Here is a 23,025-nt window from a genome sequence, read left to right as displayed (position 1 = left end):
GTGAAAATTTGGAATTTTCAATTATTTTTTTTCGTAGAAAAAGTGGTTCATCCAACAATTTTTTTCTTTTAAACCATTCCATTAACTATGGGATCCACATTAAAAATTAAAAAAAACACGATTTCGTGGGGACCTGTTCTGCACAAGACCCCATCGCTGGTATTCAACTAATACAGCCATACAATACCTTTAGTTATAATCATATAATTCTGTGGCAGAATCATGAAGTACTTGTCATTAGTTTTCAGACAAATACAAAAAATTTCAGTCAATTAATGAATAAAAACGTCTGTAATTATTGCCATAATTCCGCATATAAAAAAGTAACACATGTTATATTTGACTTAGATGGTACATTGATAGGAAAGTATATTATAATTTAAATAACTAATATAAACCCCCTTAGCATTATAAATTATTATACTTTTACAGACACGGTCGGAATTTATGAAGAAGCCTTAAAAAAAATTGTTGAAGAATTTGGAAAAAAATATTCTCCCGAATTATATGAAGCTGTACATGGAAGAATTTCGGAAGAAGTTGCAAAAACTGTTATAGAAATATTAAACTTAAATGCGTCAGTCCAAGAAATTACACACTTGTATAAAGAATACAGTGCTGAAAAATTAACAGTCATGACATGTCCTTTATTGCCGGGTAATTTATATCCAATGTGAGATGAAATTGGATGAAATAATGAAAAAAATTAGGCCTTGAGACTTTTGACGCAATTTGTTTCTTTTTGAAGAGTACATGAAAAAATTCTGCTCATAATAAATCTATAGTTTGGTAGTGTCAGTCATCTAGAATTTTAAACTTTTCTGTGATTTGCAAAGGTACGTAATGTAACGGATGTTCGTAACAGTTGCATAAATATACGGTTTTCGGCAATTTTTTGTATTATATGGAAAAAAAAATTATATACTCACATTCTACTGACCTTAGAGATTGCAAATATATTGGGGGAGGAGAGAAATTGTTTCTTTAAGTATTTTTCCAACCAAACAAACTTACGGGACCGGGGAGCCAACAGGGGTGCTGGGCGGGGTCAAAACGTACAAACTGATAAAACATGACATACACACACAAAAAATGGAATTTTTCATTTAAAAAACTTAGGAAATATAGATTATGGACGGAATTTCAAAATATCTTAATTTAGTATTTGACACATATTTGATGTTATGAAAAATTTTAAAAGTTGATTTGACATGGCAGTATGGCAGCGACAGAAGGAAAAGTAATGTTGTCAGTCCTACTGAGTTTTCTTTAAAATTTCTGTTTTTGTATTTTTATTTTGAAAAAATAGTCATTTTTAGCCCACCATACCAACAGGTATGGTAGGCTATTAAGATCGGCAAAAAAGAGTTTTTTTAATTTCACTCAAAATGAGTTATTTGGGTCATAAACCTAAATACAAAATATTTTCACGGTGTCTGTCTGTCTGTCCGTCTGTACGTCTGTAACACGATAACTCAAAAACCGCTAAACCGATTTTAACCAAATTTGGCACAAAAATACTGTGGCACCCGAGAATCTGGCCATTAGTTTTTGGAGGGGGTGGGGGGCAAGGGGGTATGGGAGGGGGTTAAAAATTTTAAAAAATCGTATCTCCAAAATTACAGTAGCTAGCGAAACGCGGTTTTCAATTTAAGATTAGGAATAATATTTGCAACAAAATTTGTAATAACTTCAAAATCAGTCAAAGTCGCAGTTTTTGAGATATTCCGGTTTCCGTAGTCCGTTTTTGAGAAAATCCGTGTGGAGAACTCCAAACTCTAAACCAAACTCCAATCGGACGCGACCCCAGGTGGCGGATAGGGGAAATAACCGCGGACCAAAATTGGAAAAATTCCTTTATTTTGAAACTAAAAGAACTGCCTACCAACTTTTTATTAACATATTTTAGTGTGGGTAGCTATACGTGCCTCCCGGCGCCAATTTTTAATAATAACTTTAAGTAAAAAAATGGAGTAAATTTCAAAATATTTTATTATATTTTTGGTGCTATCTGGCATCCGTTTCACTTTATGGCCCTCAAAATTAACAAATTTTCTGTAAAATGAAGTATATATTCTATTGCTGTTTAGAAAAAAAAATTGGCGCCGGGAGGCACGTATAGCCAGCCGCCCATACTAAAATATGTTAATATCTCGAAAACTGCGACTTTGACAGATTTTGATGTTATTACAAATTTTGTTGCTAATATCTATTATTCCTGATCTTAATTTGAAAACCGCGTTTCGCTAGCTACTGTAATTTTGGAGTTACGATTTTTTAAAAATTTTAACCCCCTCCCATACCCCCTTACCAACTCCCCACCCCCACCAAAAACTAATGGCCAGATTCTCGGGTGTCACAGCATTTTTGTGCCAAATTTGGTTAAAATCGGTTCAGCGGTTTTTGAGTTATCGTGTTACAGAGGGCAGACAGACAGACAGACAGACACCACGAAAATATTTTGTATTTAGGTCATTTATGACCCAAATAACTCATTTTGAGTGAAATTAAAAAAAACTTTTTTTCTGCCGATCCTAATAGCCTACCACCTACCATACCTATTGGTATGGTCGGCTAATAAAGAGCTTGAGTTGAGGAAAATTGTTCATTTAAACTCATGGAACTCGCGGACGGTACGCGCGGACGCTCCGCTCCATCTGAAAGCGTTTTCAGATGGAGCGGAGCGTCCGTGACGGCCCGTCCGCGACTTCGAGCAAGTACCATGAGTTTATATGAACAATTTCACATGGGTCGCGTATGCTCCGTCCGGATGAGCTTTATTGAAAAAACATCCGCGCGTACGGTCCGCTCCATCTGAAAGCGCTGTAAGACGAATATTTGCTATCTCCCTATTGTGACTGAAAAAAATGAAGTAACACGAAATATTGAGTTTTATTGTTCCCCAGCAAATAAAATTCTTATCTCTTTATCATATTAACGCATGAATATAATTCCTACATGTGTACAGGGTGGACCATTTTGGTTGTTTCTATAGGGCATCTAGGCAACCGTGAGAAATATTCAAATTTTGATACTGCAGTCTGGGGTTCATTTTTTGAAAAAATTACAATGGCGCAAACGGATCGTGGCTATCTTGATCGGTTTCGAATCTACAAGGGGATTCTCAAATTTTGTACTTTTTGAAGATGTTCGATAGGTAGTTTGTTTATTTCAGCAACGACGGAAAAATGAATTATACATTCTAAAGGCACTTTTCTGTGTAGAATGCAGTGGCGTAGTAAGACTTTTTTCAATAAAAAATATTTTTTGAGATATTAATTACACTTATGTTTTTTTTTAAATAGAACCCCTGTATATTTTTAAATTTTCTAATTCAGCTTGGCATGGGCTTCTCGAAAATGTACAACACTCTATATTTATTTTCACTATTAACCTCAACATTTCAAATTTTTCTTAAAATATCCACTTAGTAGATAGTAAGCCGCGCCGAGTAACAAAGTAATCGGTTGTCATGGTGATCGAGACATACCTTTGATAGATGCGTGACATTTCATTTCAACAGATTGGAGTGTGTGTATTTTAAATAATAAAAAAATGAGTAAATTTGAAAATTTTGAGAAATATAATATGTTAGAATGTTATATTGAGTCTAACAAACATAAGCAAATGGCAGCTGATTTATATTTTGAGCGGTATCCAGAGCGCGAGCAACCAAACCCAGCCATGTTTAAAAGGTTAGAAGATAGTTTAATTAATTTTGGATCTGTTCAAAAACCCCGTCGGAAAAATTATCAGAAAGAAGATGAATAAAATCAATATATTAGTATCCTTGGAGCCGTAACACTAGATCCAACAACATCAAGTAGAGCTATTGAAATGCTGTTAGCGGCGGCGTACGGAGACGGTACCAACTCTGTCTAGATAATAATGGGCCTGAACATTTAATGTAGTCTTTGTGTTTTTATTTTTTTTTTTATATTAACTGAGAATCCCGGTTGAATTAACCTCATGAGTTTATATTAAAATATGTTTTTTTGTTTCTGTCATACTTATTTTTTATTTGCTTCGTATTGTTCGATTTTATTTAATTGCTAATTCATGTATTCGGCTCCGAGGACATTAACATATTGATTTTCTTCATCTTCTTTCTGACGCGGTTTTTGAAAAGATCCAAAATTGATTAAACTATCGTCTAACCTTTTAATAATGGCTGGGTTTGGTTGCTCGCGCTCTGGATACCGCTCAAAATATAAATCAGCTGCTATTTGCTTATGTTTGTTAAACTCAATATAACATTCTAACATATTATATTCCTCAAAATTTTCAAATTTACTCATTTTTTTATTATTTAAAATAAACACCCTTCAATCTGTTGAAATGAAATGTCACGCATCCATCAAAGGTATGTCCCGATCACCATGACAACCGTTTAGTTTGTTACTCGGCGCGGCCTTCTATCTACTAAGTGAATATTTTAAGATAAATCTGAAATGTTGAGGTTAATAGTGAATGTTATACATTTTCGAGAAGCCCATGCCAAGCTGAATTAGAAAATTTAAAATATACAGGGGGTTCTATTTAAAAAACATAGTTAATATCTCAAAAAATATTTTTTTCGATAAAAGTCTGACTACGCCACTGCATTCTACACAGAAAAGTGCCTTTAGAATATATAATTCATTTTTCCGTGGTTGCTGAAATAAACAAACTATCGAACATCTTCAAAAAGTACAAAATTTGAGAATCTCCCTTTAAGCTTCGAAACCGATCAAGATAGCCACGATCCGTTTGCGCCATTGTAATTTTTTCAAAAAAAGAACCCGAGACTGCAGTATGAAAATTTGAATATTTCTCACGGTTTCCTAGATACCCTATAGAAACAACCAAAATGGTCCACCACGTACAGGGACATCATTTTAAGTGTCTCACTCGATTTATAATTTTCCTGTTTGGCATTTAAAGATAGTAGAAAGATTTCCTAATGTAATTTTTCGCGAGGATGCCGATTCTCTACACCAAAATTTTTTAAAACGTCAATTTTGACAGATACGACGCCATCTTGATTTTTTTTAAATGGAAACCCCCACATATTTTAGCATGGTCCGGTAGACATATTTTAGCTAATTTCAAAAATAAAAACTTTTTCCAAATTGCTCTTTTTTTCAATTATTTAAAACTACCAAACACCTCTCAATCTGTTTCGAATGAAAAATGTCACGATCCATCAAAGGTACTGTCCCAGATCCACCATGACACCGTTATACTTTGTTACTCTGCGCCGGACTTCTATTACCCTAAGTGAATATTTAAGAAAAAAATCTGAAATGTTCGAGGATAGTGAGTGTTATACATTTTCGAGAAAAAAAAAAAAAAAAAAAAATTGAAAATATATATTTATAAAATACTTATTATATATTATATTTTAAAAAAATATAAGAAAAAAAAAAAAAAAAAAAAAAGTATTTTTTTTTGATAAAATATTTTATTATTGACATAAATTAATATTGTTTCAAATTATTGAAAAGTGCCTGTAGGATGTATAATCCATTTTTCTTTGGTTGCTGAAATAAACAAGGCATTAAGCTTTGTTTTCATGCATCCGTTAAGCTTGTCTCGAGGACCGTGCACGTCGGCGGAATTAGCAAGACTATTTATAGCTAAAAAAAAAAAAATTTAAAATAAAAAAAAGATGACATTGTGGCTTGATTGCATATTAAGTGGGGGGTCTCATAGAAGCGTGCGGGCCGCCTGGCGTTGCATTCACTACTGCACATTGAAAGACGATCCTATATTTTTTTATTAGTCCTTTAATTTTTTTAGCTCTTAGTTCTTTAGTTCATAATTAAAAAATTTAGATTTTTAAATTTTTCCTTAAATTTGAAGTTAGTGACACATCTAGAAGTACCTTAGAATTTTGATGACGGCGAGTGAGTCACTGGCGAAGTTAAAGAAGTTTGACTAGAAAAATGCATAATCCTTGAATTATTGTTGTACATTGATGTACAAATAAAATCAGAAGAGACTGCTTCGATTAATTCTAGTTTTTCTGTCTCTTTCCCGACTGGAAAGTCAGTTACCGATAGCGGCTAGACAGCTAACTTTAAGTCCATAAGGATATTTCAAAATTTTTAATTTTTTCCTTCCATTATAAGCTTAAAGCTAACTAAAATTCGAAATTTGAAGATTGTGACACATCTAGAAGTACTTTAGAATCATCTTTAGAATTTTGATGATCTGTCAGTGAGTCAATGTCGAAATTAAAGACATTTGACAAGCGATAATTCATAAACTATGGAGTATAATTACTAGATATTTTGGTAACCTAGCCAGCTATAGTATGTCTTCATGTGAAGTGAAAATTAATATTCTTGCTTTATCCACAATTAAGTTACAGGGTGGTCCAAAGTGCCGCTAATGCCTTCAAGAAATCTTAGAATTATGGAAAGTGAAAGGAAGCCACAAATGTAATAAAATACTGGGTGTTTGGTTGTTCCATTTAAAAAAATCATCCCGATCCACTTACACTTTTTTGAACCATCCTATAGAAGTTTAAATATTTTCCTGAAATACATCCTTGACATACTATAGTTTTGCAACAGAGGTTAGCACTTAAACAAAATTCCCAAGTTTTTTATTCTAGAAGCTACAGATGGCCGACGCACTATTGCCCGGACCCTGTATAAGAACCCTCAATTGTCCGGTGTTTCTTTCATGTACAGGGTGGGTCAAATTCGACGCTTTTAAATGGAAACACCCTTTTCTATAGGAGATAGACGAAAACTAATATCGGTGTCTGGAGCTCAATTTTTATTAAAAACATGAAGGTGAAAACCGCACATCGATATCTGTTATCGTTCCGGAGTTACAGCGTGTTTTTCGAAAATATGCATTTTTTAAAAAACGCTGTAACTTTTTTGCTATTGAAAATTTTTTATTTTTATGAAAACATTTCCAAAGCACCTTTTTACGTAGAATTTAATGGTTTAAGTATCATTTTTTTTTAAATTAATAATTCAAGAGTTATCAACAAAAAAATCATTTTTTTATATGAGACGCCCTGTATATTTTTACTTTATTGAAAAGAACTTAAAATTACCTTTCTAAAAATATAGCATACTTAATATTTTGCTCGAGTTCTCTTCGAAATAGAGAATTTTTAAAAGTTCGCCCACTGCGAATAAGTAGGCTTTGGACGGCGCTACCATATAATGCAAAAAACAAATGCCTACCGGTAGCTGTAATCAGTAGTTAAAAACAACAAATACATACAATAAAATGTAGTCAACTTTATAACAAATTAAACTATATTTAAAAACAAAAACACATTTAAACTAAGAACAATAATAATAAATAACAAACCAGAATAATAATAATTAATTTTCCTACAAGAGGTTTTCGAAATGTCGACCGTCTTCTCTTAGGCACAGACAGCACCGTTTCTGAACATTTCTGGCGGAATTCATTAACTCAGTAGGAGTGAGAGATGCAAACCCTCGCATAACCGCTAGTTCTAATTCTTGTCGGGAGTATACGGGTGATTTAAAAATAATATCCTTTAATTTTCCCCAAAGATAAAAATCCATGGGTGTTAAGTTCGGCGATCTCGCCGGCCAGCGGTTGGGACCTTGGTTAGCTATCCAATTATTCCCGAAATTGGCTGTTAAAAAATTGCTGATAATTTCAGCGTTGTGAGGCGGTGCCCCGTCTTGTTGAAAAAATATGTCCCTGAGTTCCATTAGGGGAAGATCATCAATAAAGGGTTCTATTTGTTGCCTTAAAAATTGCAAATATCTCTGAGAGGTCAGAGTGCCATCACAAATCAATGGGCCAATGATCCTACCCCTAAAAACACTAGCGCACACACTAAATCCAAACCTTCCTTGATTTCTCCGCTCCACTACTGCATTTAGGGTTTTGTTGTGCCCAAGTATAGCAGTTATACCTATTAAAAATACCGGCACTGCATATATATATATAGGTACTTCGTCTGTCCAAACACATTTTAATGGAAAATCGACTATTTGGTTACATTTTTCTAGAAACCACTGGCAAACATTTATGCGGCGTTCAAAATCTCCGGGTCTAAGATGATGCACTTTTCTGGTCCTGTATGATTTAAATCTGTGTTTTTTTAAAGTTCGTCTAACATTACTTCTTGTCAGTCCTGTTAGTGTCTTTAACTTTCGTGTTGACGTTTTGGGATTATTTTCAAGGGCTCCTAAAACCACGATTTCTTCTAACTCCCTATCCCTGTTTGATTCATACTGTTTTGCCCTGTTTTTCCTAAACTGACCATTATTAATTAGGTTGTACCGCAATCTACCGAACATGTTCTTAAAAGGTTGCATTCTCTCTGATATCGGTCGTAATACAAATTGCTTGCTGCCTCTGCATTCTCACCGGCTTGTATATAACAAACTATCATATCTCATTTTTCGTAATTTGCAAATTTCATTTTAAATTTATTTAATAGATTAAACTAAAACTCAGTGTTGCTCAGTGTGTTTATGCTAAAATCACAATTTGACAACTGTCAATACCATTTGTTTTCTGTATTATGGCTGAACTGTCCAAAGCCTACTAGTTCAAAGTAGAAAACTTTTAGAACTCTGTATTTAGCAGGGGATTTGAAAAAAAATATCAAGTGTGCTATATTTTTGGAAAGGAAATTTTAAGTTGTTTTCAGTAAATAAAAAATATACAGAGTGTCCCATATAAAAAATCGAATTTTCTGTTGATAATTATTAAATTATTAATTTAACAAAAATTATACTTAAACCATTAAATTCTACGTAAAAAGTTGCTTTGGAAGTGTTTTCATAAAAATACAAAATTTTCCATAGCAAAAAAGTTACAGCGATTTTTTAAAAATGCATATTTTCGAAAAACACCCTGTAATTCCGAAACAGTAACAGATATCGATGTGCGGTTTTCACCATTATGTTTTTGATGAAAATTGAGCTCCAGACACCGATATTAGTTTTTGCCTATCTCCTATAGAAAAGGGTGTTTCCCTTTAAAAGCGTCCAATTTGACCCACTCTGTACAGCGTGATCCACTTATATTTTTTTGTTATATTTTAATTACGAACAATACATACATACATACTGCCATTACTCGCTGACGAGTATTTGACACACATCAGGAGATGGTCACGCAAGGCGTTTTCTTTCATGAGCTTTTCTGTGACTGAAAAGCCCGATACGTGATATTATCTGTACCGCACTCCGGACTTTGTTGCCTCTTTACTTTTTGGTTGTCGCTGTTAACTGAGTTTACAATTCTTCTCCATTGTTTTCTATTGTGTGCTGCTTCTTCCCACTAATTCTGCCTGTTAATCCCCTTTAAGTTTTCGTGGAAAATGTCCTTGTACCTTTTGAGTTGTCCACCCGGCCTCCTCTTACCGTCTACAAGCTCACCGTAAAGCAGTGATTTTGGTATGCGGTTTTCTTGAATTCTGCACACGTGACCCATCTTAAGCGGGATTTTATAATCATGACCTCAATGCTCTCGCAGCTAGCTTTTTCAAGGACCGAAACGTTTGAGACATGGTGGAACAATTTGATTCTTAAGAGCTGTCTAAGGTGTCTCTCTTGCAACTTGTTTAATGCGTTCATGTGTCGACGGTACAGCACCGAGGTTTCACTTCCATATAACATGGTGGGCATTATTATTGCTCGGTACTCCGCAAATTTCGTTTTTGTGCTCAACTCATGGTTGGGTTTTCTACCCAGTCTTTTAATTTCCAGAATTCCATGAGGCGCTACTAATCCTGTGCTGAATTTCAGAGTCGATATTGGCCTTTTCCGAGATCAAACTGCCGAGGTATTTAATTGGATTCCGCTACATATTCCAATAGTTCTTCTCCAATTTTTATAGCATTGTTGTGGTCTTCCGGGAGAGTGCACATGATTTTAGTTCTGTAGATGTTCACGTTAAGGCCCAAAGCCTCGTATGCTCAGGTATATGTGTTCAACATTTCTTGTAATTGCTTTGTAATAATTAGTGTAGGTAGGTAGTAATTACGAAAAATATTATATTGTAGACAGACATATTAGGTACAAACCTGACCTTAGCACCTGACTATAAGTGATTATTTTAATGAAAATAATTATCATCATTACGATTCAACTAGTACAGTCATAATACCTTTATTTATATAGGTAATTCTGTGGCAGGTCTATGAAGTACTTGTCACTATTTTTTAGACAAACAACCAAACATTTCAAGCATTAATGAATAGAAACTGCTGCAATTATTCCAAGTATAAAAAAGTATCACATGTAATATTCGACTTAGATGGTACATTGTTAGGAAAGTAGTATTATAATTTTTAATAACTAATATCATTACGAAACCCCCTTAGAATTATAAATTATATTTTTGCAGACACAGAAGGAGTTTATTCTGGAGTCTTAAAAAGAATTGTCGAAGATCTTGGACAAAAATATTATCATGAGTTAGCCTTGACTGTATGTGGAAAAACTACGGAGGATCTTGCAAAAACTATAGTAGAAAAATTAAACTTAAATATATCGGTCGAAGAATTTGCAAAGTTGTTTACAAAATACAGTGATGAAAAATTAGCAGGACCTCCTTTTATGCCCGGTAATTTACAGGGCCCGGCAATAGTGCGTCGGACATCTGTAGCTCCTAGAATAAAACTTGCAGTGCAGTTATGACATTCACCATGTTAAAATTGCAAAAATTTTAGAAAGCTGCGACGATTGAAAATAGTTAGCCTTAGTAACCCTTATTAACATACTAAAAGTCCCCATTTGTCCGATGTGTGCGTCATCAAAAAAAATCGGCCGCCATCTTGAATTTTGGTACTTTTTGGGAAAAAATGTAAATAACTCGAAAACAGTTTGTTATAGCGAAAAACTTCAAGAGGTAAAAATTAAAGAGAATAAAAAACTCTATTAGAATCAATAAAAAATAAAAAATAGTTTATTATCCTAACGCAATGACGTAAAAAAAAATTGAAAATGGAGCAATTTTTAAAAGGAATCACCGAAATGCAAATTACTCATTTTTTAAGCCTATTAACAAATAACATGGATATTTAGCATCAATTCAGCTGAAATACAATCCTTGTTACATTTTCAAGAAATATTTTTTATTGGTGGGTTAATAATATTTCAAAATTAACAAAAATTGTAAGAGCTATCCTTTACTAAATACATGTGTACTAATAATATGTGAAAGCAGTCACCACCTTGTCCCGGTCGGGGCTATTTGCACTTAAACCAAGGTCTTATTGTTACCATTTTGTAAACAATTTGTTTTTAAAAATACAGTGACAGTTTGAAAAATTAGGTTACAGGTTGGAAGAAAAAATAAAATGTAATGTAAACTGGCGATTGCTGGCGACTTTCAAAACGTTGCAAAAAGATCCTCATCTGCGACAAATTACATCCGTTTTTTTTAGATCCTGCAGCACAAAAATCTGAGCTAGTCGAAGCTGGAAATACATTCTTATTTTCATTATATGGTCGACATAGGCTAGCAAAAGATTTAGATCAGTTGAGGTATTTTAAATATAAAGCCCTTAAAGGTGCGTATTCATTATCCGAACGAACGAACGAAAGTGCGGTATATTTAGACGGGGACCGAACGCATGCGGCCGTTCGTTCGTTCGTTCGCTCGACCATCCGTTTCGAGTCGGTACATCAAAGGCGTTCGCGTCCGGTCTTCTCGTGCGGTTCTATCGTACGGTCCCCGTCCATACCACTAGCGAACATTCGTTCGTTCGTTCGGATAATGAATACGCACCTTTACATCTCGTCAGGTACTTATAGTAAAAATTTTGATTTAGCTACCTTACCTCCAACAACTAACGCAGCTGAAAATCATTATTATAGGACCTATTTATAAATGCAGTATTTGCTAAATAACGGGGAAGAGGCAACAGAATGTGGATGGAGTAAAAAAACGGATACCTTAGTTCCAAAAACAATGTCAAACGCAGTGGCACCAGAATATGTATTGAAAATGATTTAGTGTAATTGCAAATCTGGATGTAATAAACTATGTACCACTGCGATAAAAAAAAATAGTACAAGAATTAGTAGTCCCAGATGGAACTCCTGGTCTATAAGAATATTTGAATTATATTGAATTTTTTTTTGGGATTTAGCCAACAACACTGTTTTTTTGTTTATCCCTAATGCATCTGCAATGTCCCTTATGGGAACCCCATCCCTTAATCGCGTAAATATAATCGGTTTTTGCTCTAAAGTTAAAGGCATTTTTTAAAAATTACGTGACACTGACACAAGAATATAGACCAGCAGATTAAATCATATTTTGTTGTACTATTTTTTTTAATCGCAATGGTACCTACATGTTTAAAATCCAATATGCCATGTTCATGCTTGTGTGGTAACTGTAATGGTATTTCTTGCGAGAACAAATATCGGTCGATGAAGAACAAATCGAATAAAATTGTAAATTTCATTTTTTTTCTAGAGATGACACTTTGAAAAGTTAGGTTACAAGTTGGTAACACATTTTTATTAAAACGGTCATAATTTGAATTATTGTTATTCGATTTGTAGGGGTATGTTTATAATGTATTAATCATAATGAAAAAGTGTTAAGATCTTAGGTTAAGATCGTAGATGATATTTATGTCAAAAAGACATTCGCAAGTAGTTTATTACATTTTATTCATATAAGTGTCACTGTATTTTTAAAAACAAGTTGTTTACACAATGGTAACAAAAAGACCTTGGTTTAAGTGCAAATAGCCCCAACCGGTACACATGTATTTAGTAAAGGATAGCTTTGACAATTTTTGTTAATTTTGAAATATTATTAAACCACCAATAAATATTTCTTGAAAATGTCACAAGGACTGTATTTTAGTTGAATTGATGCTAAATATCCATGTTATTTGTTAATAAGCTTGAAAAAATAGTAATTTGCATTTCGGTGGTTCCTTTTAAAAATTGCTTGATTTTCAAAAAAAATTTGGACGTCACTGCTTTAGGATAATAAACTATTCTTTATTGATTCTGATCGAGTTTTTTATTCTCTTTAATTTTTACCTCTTGATGTTTTTCGCTATAACACACCGTTTTCGAGTTATTTACATTTTTTCCCAAAAAGTACCAAAACTCAAGATGGCGGCCGATTTTTTTTGATGACGCACACATCGGACAAATGGGGACTTTTAGTATGTTAATAAGGGTTACTAAGGCTAACTATTTTCAGTGGTTGCAGCTTTCTAAACATTTTTGCAAATTCAAAATTATTTGCACTGGCCTATATAGTCTAAGAGCTAGCAACGTTTTCGAGAAAGTATTTTAAGACGTCTGGCTCTTTCATATATCTTTTATTATGCTCTCTGGAACAGCATGCGGCCCGTCTGCCGATACCCGTTGCGTTCACTACTGCGCATCGGAAGAAGATCCTATATTTTTTATTATTTTAGTCCTATAAATTCTAGTATTGAATATAAATCGAACATATGTCTCCGTCGCGTCGGTGCGTAGAGTTTCCGACCACGAACCGATGATTCAGAGTTCGAATCCGGGTCAGGTCAAAGACTTTTTATTTATTTTCGTTCATATTTTTTATTAATTTAGTCCTATAAATTCTAGTATTGAATATAAATCGAACATGTCTCCGTCGCGTCAGTGCATAGAGTTTCCGACCACGAACCGATGATTCAGAGTTCGAATCCGGGTCAGGTCAAAGACTTTTTTATTTTATTTTCGTTCATATTCTGATAGTAAAGTATTAAATAATTCTTGCACTGCGCTATGGAGACATGTTCGATATATATTCAATATTAGAATTTAAAGGACTAATAAAAATATAGAATCTTCTTTCAATGCGCAGTAGGGAAGGCAACGTTTCCCGGCAGCCAGACGGGCCGCATGCTGTTCTAGAGAGCATAGTAAAATATATATCAAAGACCCAGACGTCTTAAAATACTTGTTTTCCGATGTTGCTAGCTCTCGTACTACTAGAGTGTATTTCAGGAAAATATTATAACTTCCACAGGGTGGCTCAAAAAAGTGTGAGTAGATCGGGATGATTTTTTTAATGAAATGTCCCTGTATTATATTGCATTTTTGGCTTTCTTTCTGATCACTTTACATAATCCTAAGATATGAGTAAATCTGTTTCAATAGTTTCAGAAATATTAATAATTCAAATTTCAGCTTTTCTTAAAAAATTATTAAAAATACAAGAACTGTACTAATATCAAAACTATATTAGGTTCTTACTTTAGGGGATCTGTACTTACTTTGCTATAAATATCGTAAACTGAAATCATACAGGGTGTTCAAAATTCTGCAAGGTCAAAATTTATGACAGAGGATTTTTTTTCGAAATTTTATCTCGTTTTTTAAGCCTACAATTTGAAAACAACCGTTTTTTAAATTCACCCTTTCAGTGCCTCTAACTCCCTTAATATGCATTTTCCACCCTATAATTATAGGAACTTTTTTTACTATTTTTAGGAGTACTATCACCCCCCGATTTTTTTACACCATTTCAATGACACCCTGTAGATGCCCGACGCTCTATTGCCGGACCCTGTATATCCAAATGAGATAAAATGAGATGAATGAATGAAAATTAATGAAAGCGTTTGAATTGAAACTTTTGACGTAATTTGGTTCTCTTTTGACGAGTAGATGAAAAAATCTTATGCATAATAATTTTCTGGATTGTTAAGTGTCCGCCATGCCATCTGGAATTTAATTTTTTTCTGTGATTTGCGTACGTAATGGGCATGACAAAATTATTGTAAAATATATATTGCTATTTATTAACAAAAATTGTTATAAATTAAGAAATAGACGTGATTTTTTCAACTATTCGATAATTTCTAGTCAAAATACAGGATGTCCCATAGACTTAAAATATAGACTGAGCATCTCATTCATAAATAGGTGGCAAATGCGGTCAGACAATGTCTGGTTTTGGTTTGGTTTGGTTTTAGATTCTAACGAGTGCGCTACGAGCGATAGATAGGTTGGCTCTGTCGTAACGGTCGTTCCCTGACGACTCTGCCGCGAAATGCAACACTGTCTTTCGTTTCTTAGTACACCTGAACCACGGCCAGAACTCTCCGTATCATAGGCGGGTATTTTTTTTTATTTTAATGAAACGATAATTCAATTAAAAATATATCGTATTTAAACTTTTTTATATTATTAAGATATAGGAGGGGGTTTTTAAATAAAAGCTTAGAAAAAAAACGTCTTAAAGTCCAAAAACGATAAAAATAATAAATGAAGCTACGAAATGAAGGTTGCTGTCATTTTATATGTAAAATTATATGAGGACTGCCATCGATCGTCATCTCCAAGCCAACTGCCAAAAATGCAGTATTAATATCTCAATATATGTGTATAGTAAGAAAAAAAAATATTGAAAATATTAAAGACGTGACAGCATAGGCTGGATGAGGAAGGCTCGATCGGCTGCGGTCGACTGTCGACTGTACCCAGAAGTAAACATGTGCACAAAAATGATTGTTTGACCGCGTTTAGATGTAAATAGTGTAGTCTATATTTTATTTTAAGTCTATGGGATGTACCGATATTTGGTGGACATAGAACTACTACGTATTTTTGGAACCAAAATAAGTTCATTGAACACAATTTACCTCTATACAAAAGTGCTTCGTTTGTCCGCTAGATGGCATCAAACTTTAAAAAAATAAACACATTTTTTCAGATATTTTAAGAACCGTTATTCTGATTTGAATGAGATATTGGGTGTCTATGTTTTTCTAAGTGCTTTAACATTTGGCATTCACAAATTCAAGAAAAAATACGTGAAGGGTGAAAACTGACCCCGCCCCCCACCCCTACATAAATTTTGGTATTAATATTTTCCAACTCCACCAACGACAGATCTCTTCTTATGTAAAATGGTCCCTCTAGTATTTTACTACATTTTTTGTCTCTTGTAAAAAACGCCACATCGCATAGTTTTTGTGAAAACATTTTCTCAAGAATTTATTTTTCCAAAGCAGACCTACAAAATATACAAGGATTTCCAGTATTTCGTGGACATAGACCATATTTTTTGGATCAAAATAAGTGAATTGCTCATAATTTACCTTTATACAAAAGTACTTCGTTTGTCCGTTAGAGGGCATCTATCATAGATAAACCCTAACGTTAATTAATTTAAAAATTATTAATTTTTTAAGCTCTTTATGAAGTTTATCGTCAAATATAATTTGGGATACTAACATACAATTCCATATTTTCGCCAATTAGATTATTAGAAAATAATAGATTTTATGCACTTCCATAACTTAATGTGACAAAAAAACATTTTTTGGAAGTCGTTGAAAAATAATTTTTTCCTTAAAAAGTATGCACGATGGAGTTTTTTTACAAGAGACAAAAAATGTAGTAAGTAGTAAATACTAGAGCGACGATTTAACAAAAAGAAAATCTGCCGTGGGTGGAGTTAGAAGATATTTATACTAAAATTTATTATTTATATTTTAAAATTTGCGATTTTGTTCATTTTAAGTGCACCCCCAACGCAACTTTTTTCAAATCAGAAATGCATTTTGTTTTTAATTTTTATTTTATCGAAAATTTTTAAATATTGTCACATTGAGAATTAACGTCAATGTAAAATTACAGCGTTTTATACATTTGTTTTTTAATTAATTTTCTGCCTAAATAATAAAATTAACAAACCGTTGTATTTCACAACGGTTATGATTTTTTTAACGATATTAAACGATAATTTCGATAAAATGTAACAAAATTTACACAAAAAAAACAAAATTACTTTTTGATTTTAAAATAGTTAAAATTCTCAAATAGAAACTAACAGCATCAAAAGTTTTCAATCTCCAATTTTTTGTTCAAAAGGTCTAAAGTTATGAGGTTATAAACATGTACAGGATGTCCCATTTTCGTGTGTTTTATAGGGTTTGTCGTTTATAAATACAGATACAAAGATGTGATTTTCACATAACTGGTGCTACATTTTTATGAAAAAAAATGCTACACACAGATTTGTCCTAGCCCTCTTAGTTCTTGAAATATAAGGCAAATATGAAAAATGTTCACTTTTCGACTCCCCTCCTGTATATCGGTTATCCTATAACTTAGCAAAAAAGTGAAGAGACTGAATTCCGTACAGTTTTTCACGTAGAATCCAGTAGCGTAACTAGATTTCGCTGAGAGCTGTCATTTTCGAAATATGACTCAAGTTTATATTTTTTTAAAGAGAAGAGTACACCCTGTATACTATTTTTTATTTTATTTGTTTTATTATGAACTTTCTAAAAATATAATCTATACTTATCATAAGTAAGGTAAAAAATGCATTATTTACTTTTTTAACACACACAACTTAATAAATTTTTACATCAATCAAAAATAATTAAAAGAGTATTATTAGTTTATTTAATTTAATTTAATCAGATTTTGTTTTCCGTCATATTTTCTTAATAAACTGCACCGAAAATGAACTTGTGGAGCTTTTAGCTTACACTTAGAACACCCTATCAGTCGTAGTTATTGTTATTTTTGATGTACTTATGCAATAATTCTACACACAAAAACTAGCGTGGAATGGTTAATAACAAAAATTGCACGTTTCTACAATATTTATGAATACCGCGTGCATCTGAAAAGTGGCCCACCCCTTTACCTTTTTTAATTTTTCAGATAAAAAAACGAGACTTCATATGTTAGTATATGACATAAATTATAGGATCGATTGACGTATTCAGTTGTTTTTGGCCACTTCCTGTTTCGCCGAAAATTACTACAATTTTTGATTTTTAATTGGCACCCTCCGTGTTTAAAAAAAAACTAACTTGGCCTCTGTATTTCACAAATTATCAAATTTGCAAATCTAAAAATACTATCAGATATTCCTCATAAAGTGGCTATGAGAATGTGCAATTAGTTTTTTGATTTTCTAAAAAGTAACGACAGGAAAAAAATAAAATTGATTTTCAAAAAAATCCGTTTTTCCAAAAAACTCAGCAATCCTTGAAATTTTTAAAACTTTTTTGATGGCATTTTGGTGAATACCCCAAGGGAGCAACCTTGCCCCAATTTAACCATCTTCGGCTCAACTTTCGTTTAGCTGAAATCTGTTATATAAAAAATGACTTTATGCGTTCTAGAAGGCGTTAGGAGTACAAATATACAAAAATTTCCCTGCGGAAATACGTCGTTTTCATTTTTCGGACTTTAGTATAGCCGAAATCTGTTACATCAAAACTAGTCTTCGGGGTGTTTTAGACATTTTTCTAAACATAAAAACACAAAAAAGCGTCTGCGGAAATTTTTTATTTTTATTTTACATAAAAAAATGCTTTGACTTTAGAATAGCCGAAATCAGTTACAGGAAAAATGAACTTATATTTGTTTTATACGAGCCTTTACGAGCAAAGAAATACAAAAAAATTCCTGCGGAAATGTGTCAGTGTCATTTTGTGCACTTTGTTTTTCATTCATTTTTCAGTTTAGAAGCTTACGGGACCCGGGAGCGAATAGGGGTGCTGGGTGGGGTAAAACATCTTTCGGAGGAAGAACAATTCTTGTAGAATAGATAATATAGGTTCTTGTAAACTATAAGTACCTCGGAATGTTGCACTTATTCTTATTTTTTATTAAAGCTTTACGTAAACAGGGCTGATTCAAAACAAAAAATCATTGGATCATGCAGTTTTATTTTATATTTTAATAATTAACTGTGATTTTGCAAAAATATTAAATTGGTTAGCATTTGGGTTGCTTTGGTTAGCTTTTCTTTGTGGAGGGTGTTAAGCTGTGGTTTTTATATTTTAATAATTAACGGTGATTTTGCAAAAATATTATTAGATTGGTTAGGATTTGGGTTGCTTAGGTTAGCTTTTCTTTGTGGAGGGTGTTAAGCTGTGGTTTTTATATTTTAATAATTGTGATTTAAAAGATAATGTATATATGTATATGTATTTATGCTTATAAAAATGGAAAATGAAAATCAAGCATTTCCGCAGGAAATTTTTTATTTTCCTGAGTTTGTAAACGCTTCTAAAAGGCAAAAATATATTTATTTTTTATATAACTGATTTCAGCTATTCTAAAGTCTATTAAATTTCCTCAGAAAATGGATACAGTTTATTTTCGCAGGAAAATTTTTATTTTCCTCAATTCGTGAATGCTTCTAAACGGCAAAAATATATTTATTTTTTATAACTGATTTCAGTTATTCGAAAGTCTAATAAATTTCCTTAGAAAATGAAAACAGCTTATTTCCACAGGAAAATTTTTGTGTTTATATGTTCGGAAAAAAAGTAAAAATAAAACGCAACATGTATTTTTTTATAGCAGATTTCAGTTATTCTAAAGTGCGAAATTTGGAAATTACGCATTTCCGCAGAAAAATTTGTGTTTTCCGTGGTTCGCAGTAGCTTTTTAAAGACAATTTTTTTTTTCTAATAACTGATTTCAGCTAAACGAAAGTCAATCCCTATCTTCGTATCTACTACGGTTTCCGAGATACCAATGCTCGTACTTCGAATTTGTAGCACCCTATATAAAGTGTGTGTAATCAAATTATTGATAAAAAAATGCTTGTCGAAATATGCTAATGAGCCACCCTCATTCCATTTGAAAAAATTGAGACATGATTAAAAACTATTTGGACATCTTTTAACTGGCCAGGACAAGACACGAAAAACATTAGACGATCAAAACTATTTTCCAAGGCTCCTTGTTTAATAATTAGTGTTTTTAGCACAGCCATGGCACTCTAGATTGAAATTTAAAATACGATTTTTTTCAAGAGAAAATGTCAAAAGTTGACATATAATATATCATTCTATTCAGAGTGTCATTTTTTATCGAATAAAATAAAAAATACCGAGGGTGCCATTTAAAAATCAAAAGTTGTAGTAAATTCCGGTGAAACAGAAAGGAACCAAAAACAATTGAATTCGTGAATCAATTCTAATTTATGTTATACATATGTATGATGTATACTAACATACCAAATCTTGTTTTTTTATCTGAAAAAATAAAAAAGTTACAGGGGGTGAGCCACTTTCGAGACGCACCCGGTATAAGTATAAATTAACATTAACAATAACATTTTCAAATTTGCTCTATACAGGGTGGTCCGAACTATATTCCGGAAACTTCGGCAGCATATTCTGCAGATAAAAATAAGTAAAAAAGTTCGTATAAATGTATGTCCTAAAATGCTTAGTTTCAGAGATACAAGGTGTAGAAGTTTTATTTTTATTTCGATTTTTTCCAAATAATTTCTGCAGTAACGTCAATATTTGGATCAAAATTGATGTCTGGGAGTTTTTTGACATGAGAAATTTGGATTTTGATTTCAATATGACTCCTACTAGTAGATGGGCGCCACCTACATATTTTTAAACTGGTTTGAAGAGTAATAACTTTTCGTCCGTACCTGTATAAAACTACTGAGTAAAAAAATATACATTTACGACGTTTTTTACTTAAAAAATGCCTCTTGGTAAAAATCGCTACGAGTATTGGTTTTCGAGATATTTGGAATCGAAATTATCAATACCTGTCATCATTGACATAAATTAAACACGTTCTGTAAATTATTAGACTGAAAACATACATTTAAAATGTTTTTGTACCAAAAGTTCAATAGAAACTGTTTTATCATCGTTTTTCTGCAGAAAAATTTATGATTAATTTAAAAAAATAAAAATTTCCCGAATTTATTATTTCAGTGAAATAACTATCTACTCAACGTGTTTGTTTCGTCGATAATTACATGTATTGACTATTTCACATTTACAGGTAACGGAGAAAAAGTTATTACGCTTCAAAACAGTTAAAACACATGTAAGTGGCGCCCTCTACCAGTAGGAGTCATATTGACATCAAAATCAAATTTCTCATGTCAAAAAACTCCTAGACATCAATTTTCATCTAAATATTGACGTTGCTTCAGAAATTATTTGGAAAAATTCGAAATAAAAATGAAACTTCTACAGCCTGTATCTCTGAAACTAAGCATTTTAGGACATACATTTATACGAACTATTTTAATTATTTTTATCTGCAGAATATGCTGCTGAAGTTTCCGGAATACAGTTCGGACCACCCTGTAAATATTTCTGGAACTAAGAGGGCTAGCACAAATCTGTGTATAGCATCTTTAGTTTCATAAAAAAGTAGTTCAGTGATGTGTTGTACCTACCTCTACTCTGTGACCTCTACTCATAAACGAGAAACCCCATAAAGCACACGAGAATATGTCATCCTGTACATTAAAAAATACTGTTTTTATTACTTAGGTGCAGAGAGAATAGTAAGGCACTTACATGAAAAAACTATTCCAATAGCTATTGCAACTTCATCTAGTCAAAGAAGTTTTGACATGAAAACGCAGCCACACAAAGAATTGTTTGATCTTTTTCATCACGTTGTATGTGGGGGCTCCGACCCTGAGGTAAAAAATGGCAAACCAGCACCCGATATTTTTCTAATATGCGCATCCAGATTCGACGACAAACCAGAACCAAAGAATTGTCTAGTGTTTGAAGATTCAGTTAATGGCATGAAAGCAGGTATAGCAGCAGGAATGCAGGTTGTAATGATTCCTGATGAAAATGTATCACAAGAAATGTGGAAAATGGCAACATTAAGACTCGACAATTTGAATCAAATCCATCCGCAACTGTTTGGATTGCCGCCTTTTCCTGAAGCCTCAAATAAGTGAAATGTATCATCTGTTGCCGAAGATAAAAAATAAGCATGTCGAAATTAACAATTTTATTTACACATGTTAAAAACTACAATATAAATTACTAATTCCAAACTTAGTTCATGCAGCAATTGATTTTACTTTGGTTAAAACGTCACTCGATGATAAATCTTTTAGAGAAATAGCTTTCTCTTTTCCCAACTCTAAAATGTACAGAAAGTTTTATTTTTCTAAGAAAATAATGTACAGGGTGTCCCATTTTAGTTGAAATCATACGGTATCTCCATTAATGGGCGAATTTGTAACAAGGCTGATTTGATTTCCCCTAACATCTCAAGAGCTGTACAGTGGAGACACCAATCATTCTGCGGTCAACGCATAAAACACTACTTATTTGCAACTTGCTGTAACTTTTCTTGCATGTAGGTAAAATTGCAAATTCGTGCCTTAATATGGAGAAAATACGACTAGAATTTTGTTTACATAATATCGTGGGCGTACAGCGAAAATCCACTAAGTCACATTTTTGGTTGAATTTGATTAAACACACCACTATGTCCAGTTTTTTACATATCCTTATATTATAAGGATGCCGAAATTGGACTTTATGGGTTTTTCATGTTAAAGACCGTGAAAAACTGGACATAGTGGTGTGTTTAATCCAATTCAACCAAAAATGTGACTTAGTGGATTTTCGCTGTACGCCCACAATATATAAATATTATAAAAACTAATTAAAATAATTGCAACTAAAATAGGACTCTCTAACAGTAACTTAAAATTACTTTTTTAATCTCCATAAATAAAACGACCTGCTGGTAATGAGTGGCAAATCAGCCTTAGAAAAATTCATCTATGTACTATGTACAAATGTACACATCACAAACATGTATTTCAAACTTACCAAATCTGGCCCACAATTTTGGTTCAACTCCAGAACACTCTCGAATCAAAATTGGAAATTTTGGATTGTTAGATTTCAAATCTACATAATATTTCTCAATAAATTCTCTAAAAGAATTATTATATAACCTTAAAATAGTAAAATTAACTATTTTATTACCTTACGCCTTTACTGGCGGCACCTGACTGGCATAAATGAACACGTATTTCTTTTAGAGCCTTGGGGAACTTAATAGCTGCAGACATTTTTTTCTTTAAAAACAATATTAAAATTAAGTAACAATATTTTGTTTTTTTTTTGGAAATTTTTAATTTGGTACTTAAATGACAATTGACAATTATTGACAGAATTAATTTTAGTAATGTTCGACTTTTTTTTATTTAGGTTGGTATCAGAGGTTGATATAAAATTTGAACTAAAACACTAGTAATGTGTCAAATATTAACGAACTACTACCAAAAAATCGA

General features: G+C 32.7%; 2 protein-coding genes across 3 annotated transcripts; one reads left to right on the top strand and one right to left on the bottom strand.

The window, feature by feature from the left end:
- Window positions 1–236: 236 nt before the first annotated feature.
- LOC115878108 (probable pseudouridine-5'-phosphatase) lies at window positions 237–21,772 on the top strand. 2 transcript variants are annotated; one of them, XM_030894476.1, is made up of 4 exons: window positions 237–363; window positions 433–657; window positions 10,351–10,569; window positions 21,245–21,772. In XM_030894476.1, the coding sequence occupies exons 1-4, from the start codon at window positions 276–278 to the stop codon at window positions 21,667–21,669; spliced, it is 957 nt and encodes a 318-aa protein (XP_030750336.1). In that variant the 5' UTR covers window positions 237–275; the 3' UTR covers window positions 21,670–21,772. The 2 variants fall into 2 exon arrangements, with proteins under 2 accessions (XP_030750336.1, XP_030750337.1); XM_030894477.1 differs by having other exon boundaries at window positions 251–367.
- LOC115878109 (NADH dehydrogenase [ubiquinone] 1 alpha subcomplex subunit 2) lies at window positions 21,708–22,900 on the bottom strand. The gene is made up of 3 exons (XM_030894478.1): window positions 22,718–22,900; window positions 22,559–22,665; window positions 21,708–21,857 (listed from the first exon to the last, which is right to left on the bottom strand). Exons 1-3 carry the CDS (start codon window positions 22,801–22,803, stop codon window positions 21,775–21,777), a joined length of 276 nt encoding a protein of 91 aa, XP_030750338.1. The 5' UTR covers window positions 22,804–22,900; the 3' UTR covers window positions 21,708–21,774.
- Between the last annotated feature and the right edge of the window lie 125 nt (window positions 22,901–23,025).

This window comes from Sitophilus oryzae, unplaced genomic scaffold (genome assembly GCF_002938485.1).
Source record: "Sitophilus oryzae breed Bouriz unplaced genomic scaffold, Soryzae_2.0 scaffold_1500_pilon_pilon, whole genome shotgun sequence".
NCBI classification, from domain to species: domain Eukaryota; kingdom Metazoa; phylum Arthropoda; class Insecta; order Coleoptera; family Curculionidae; genus Sitophilus; species Sitophilus oryzae.
Note: the sequence above shows the minus strand (reverse complement) of the source record. Positions and strands in the feature narration are given on the sequence as shown.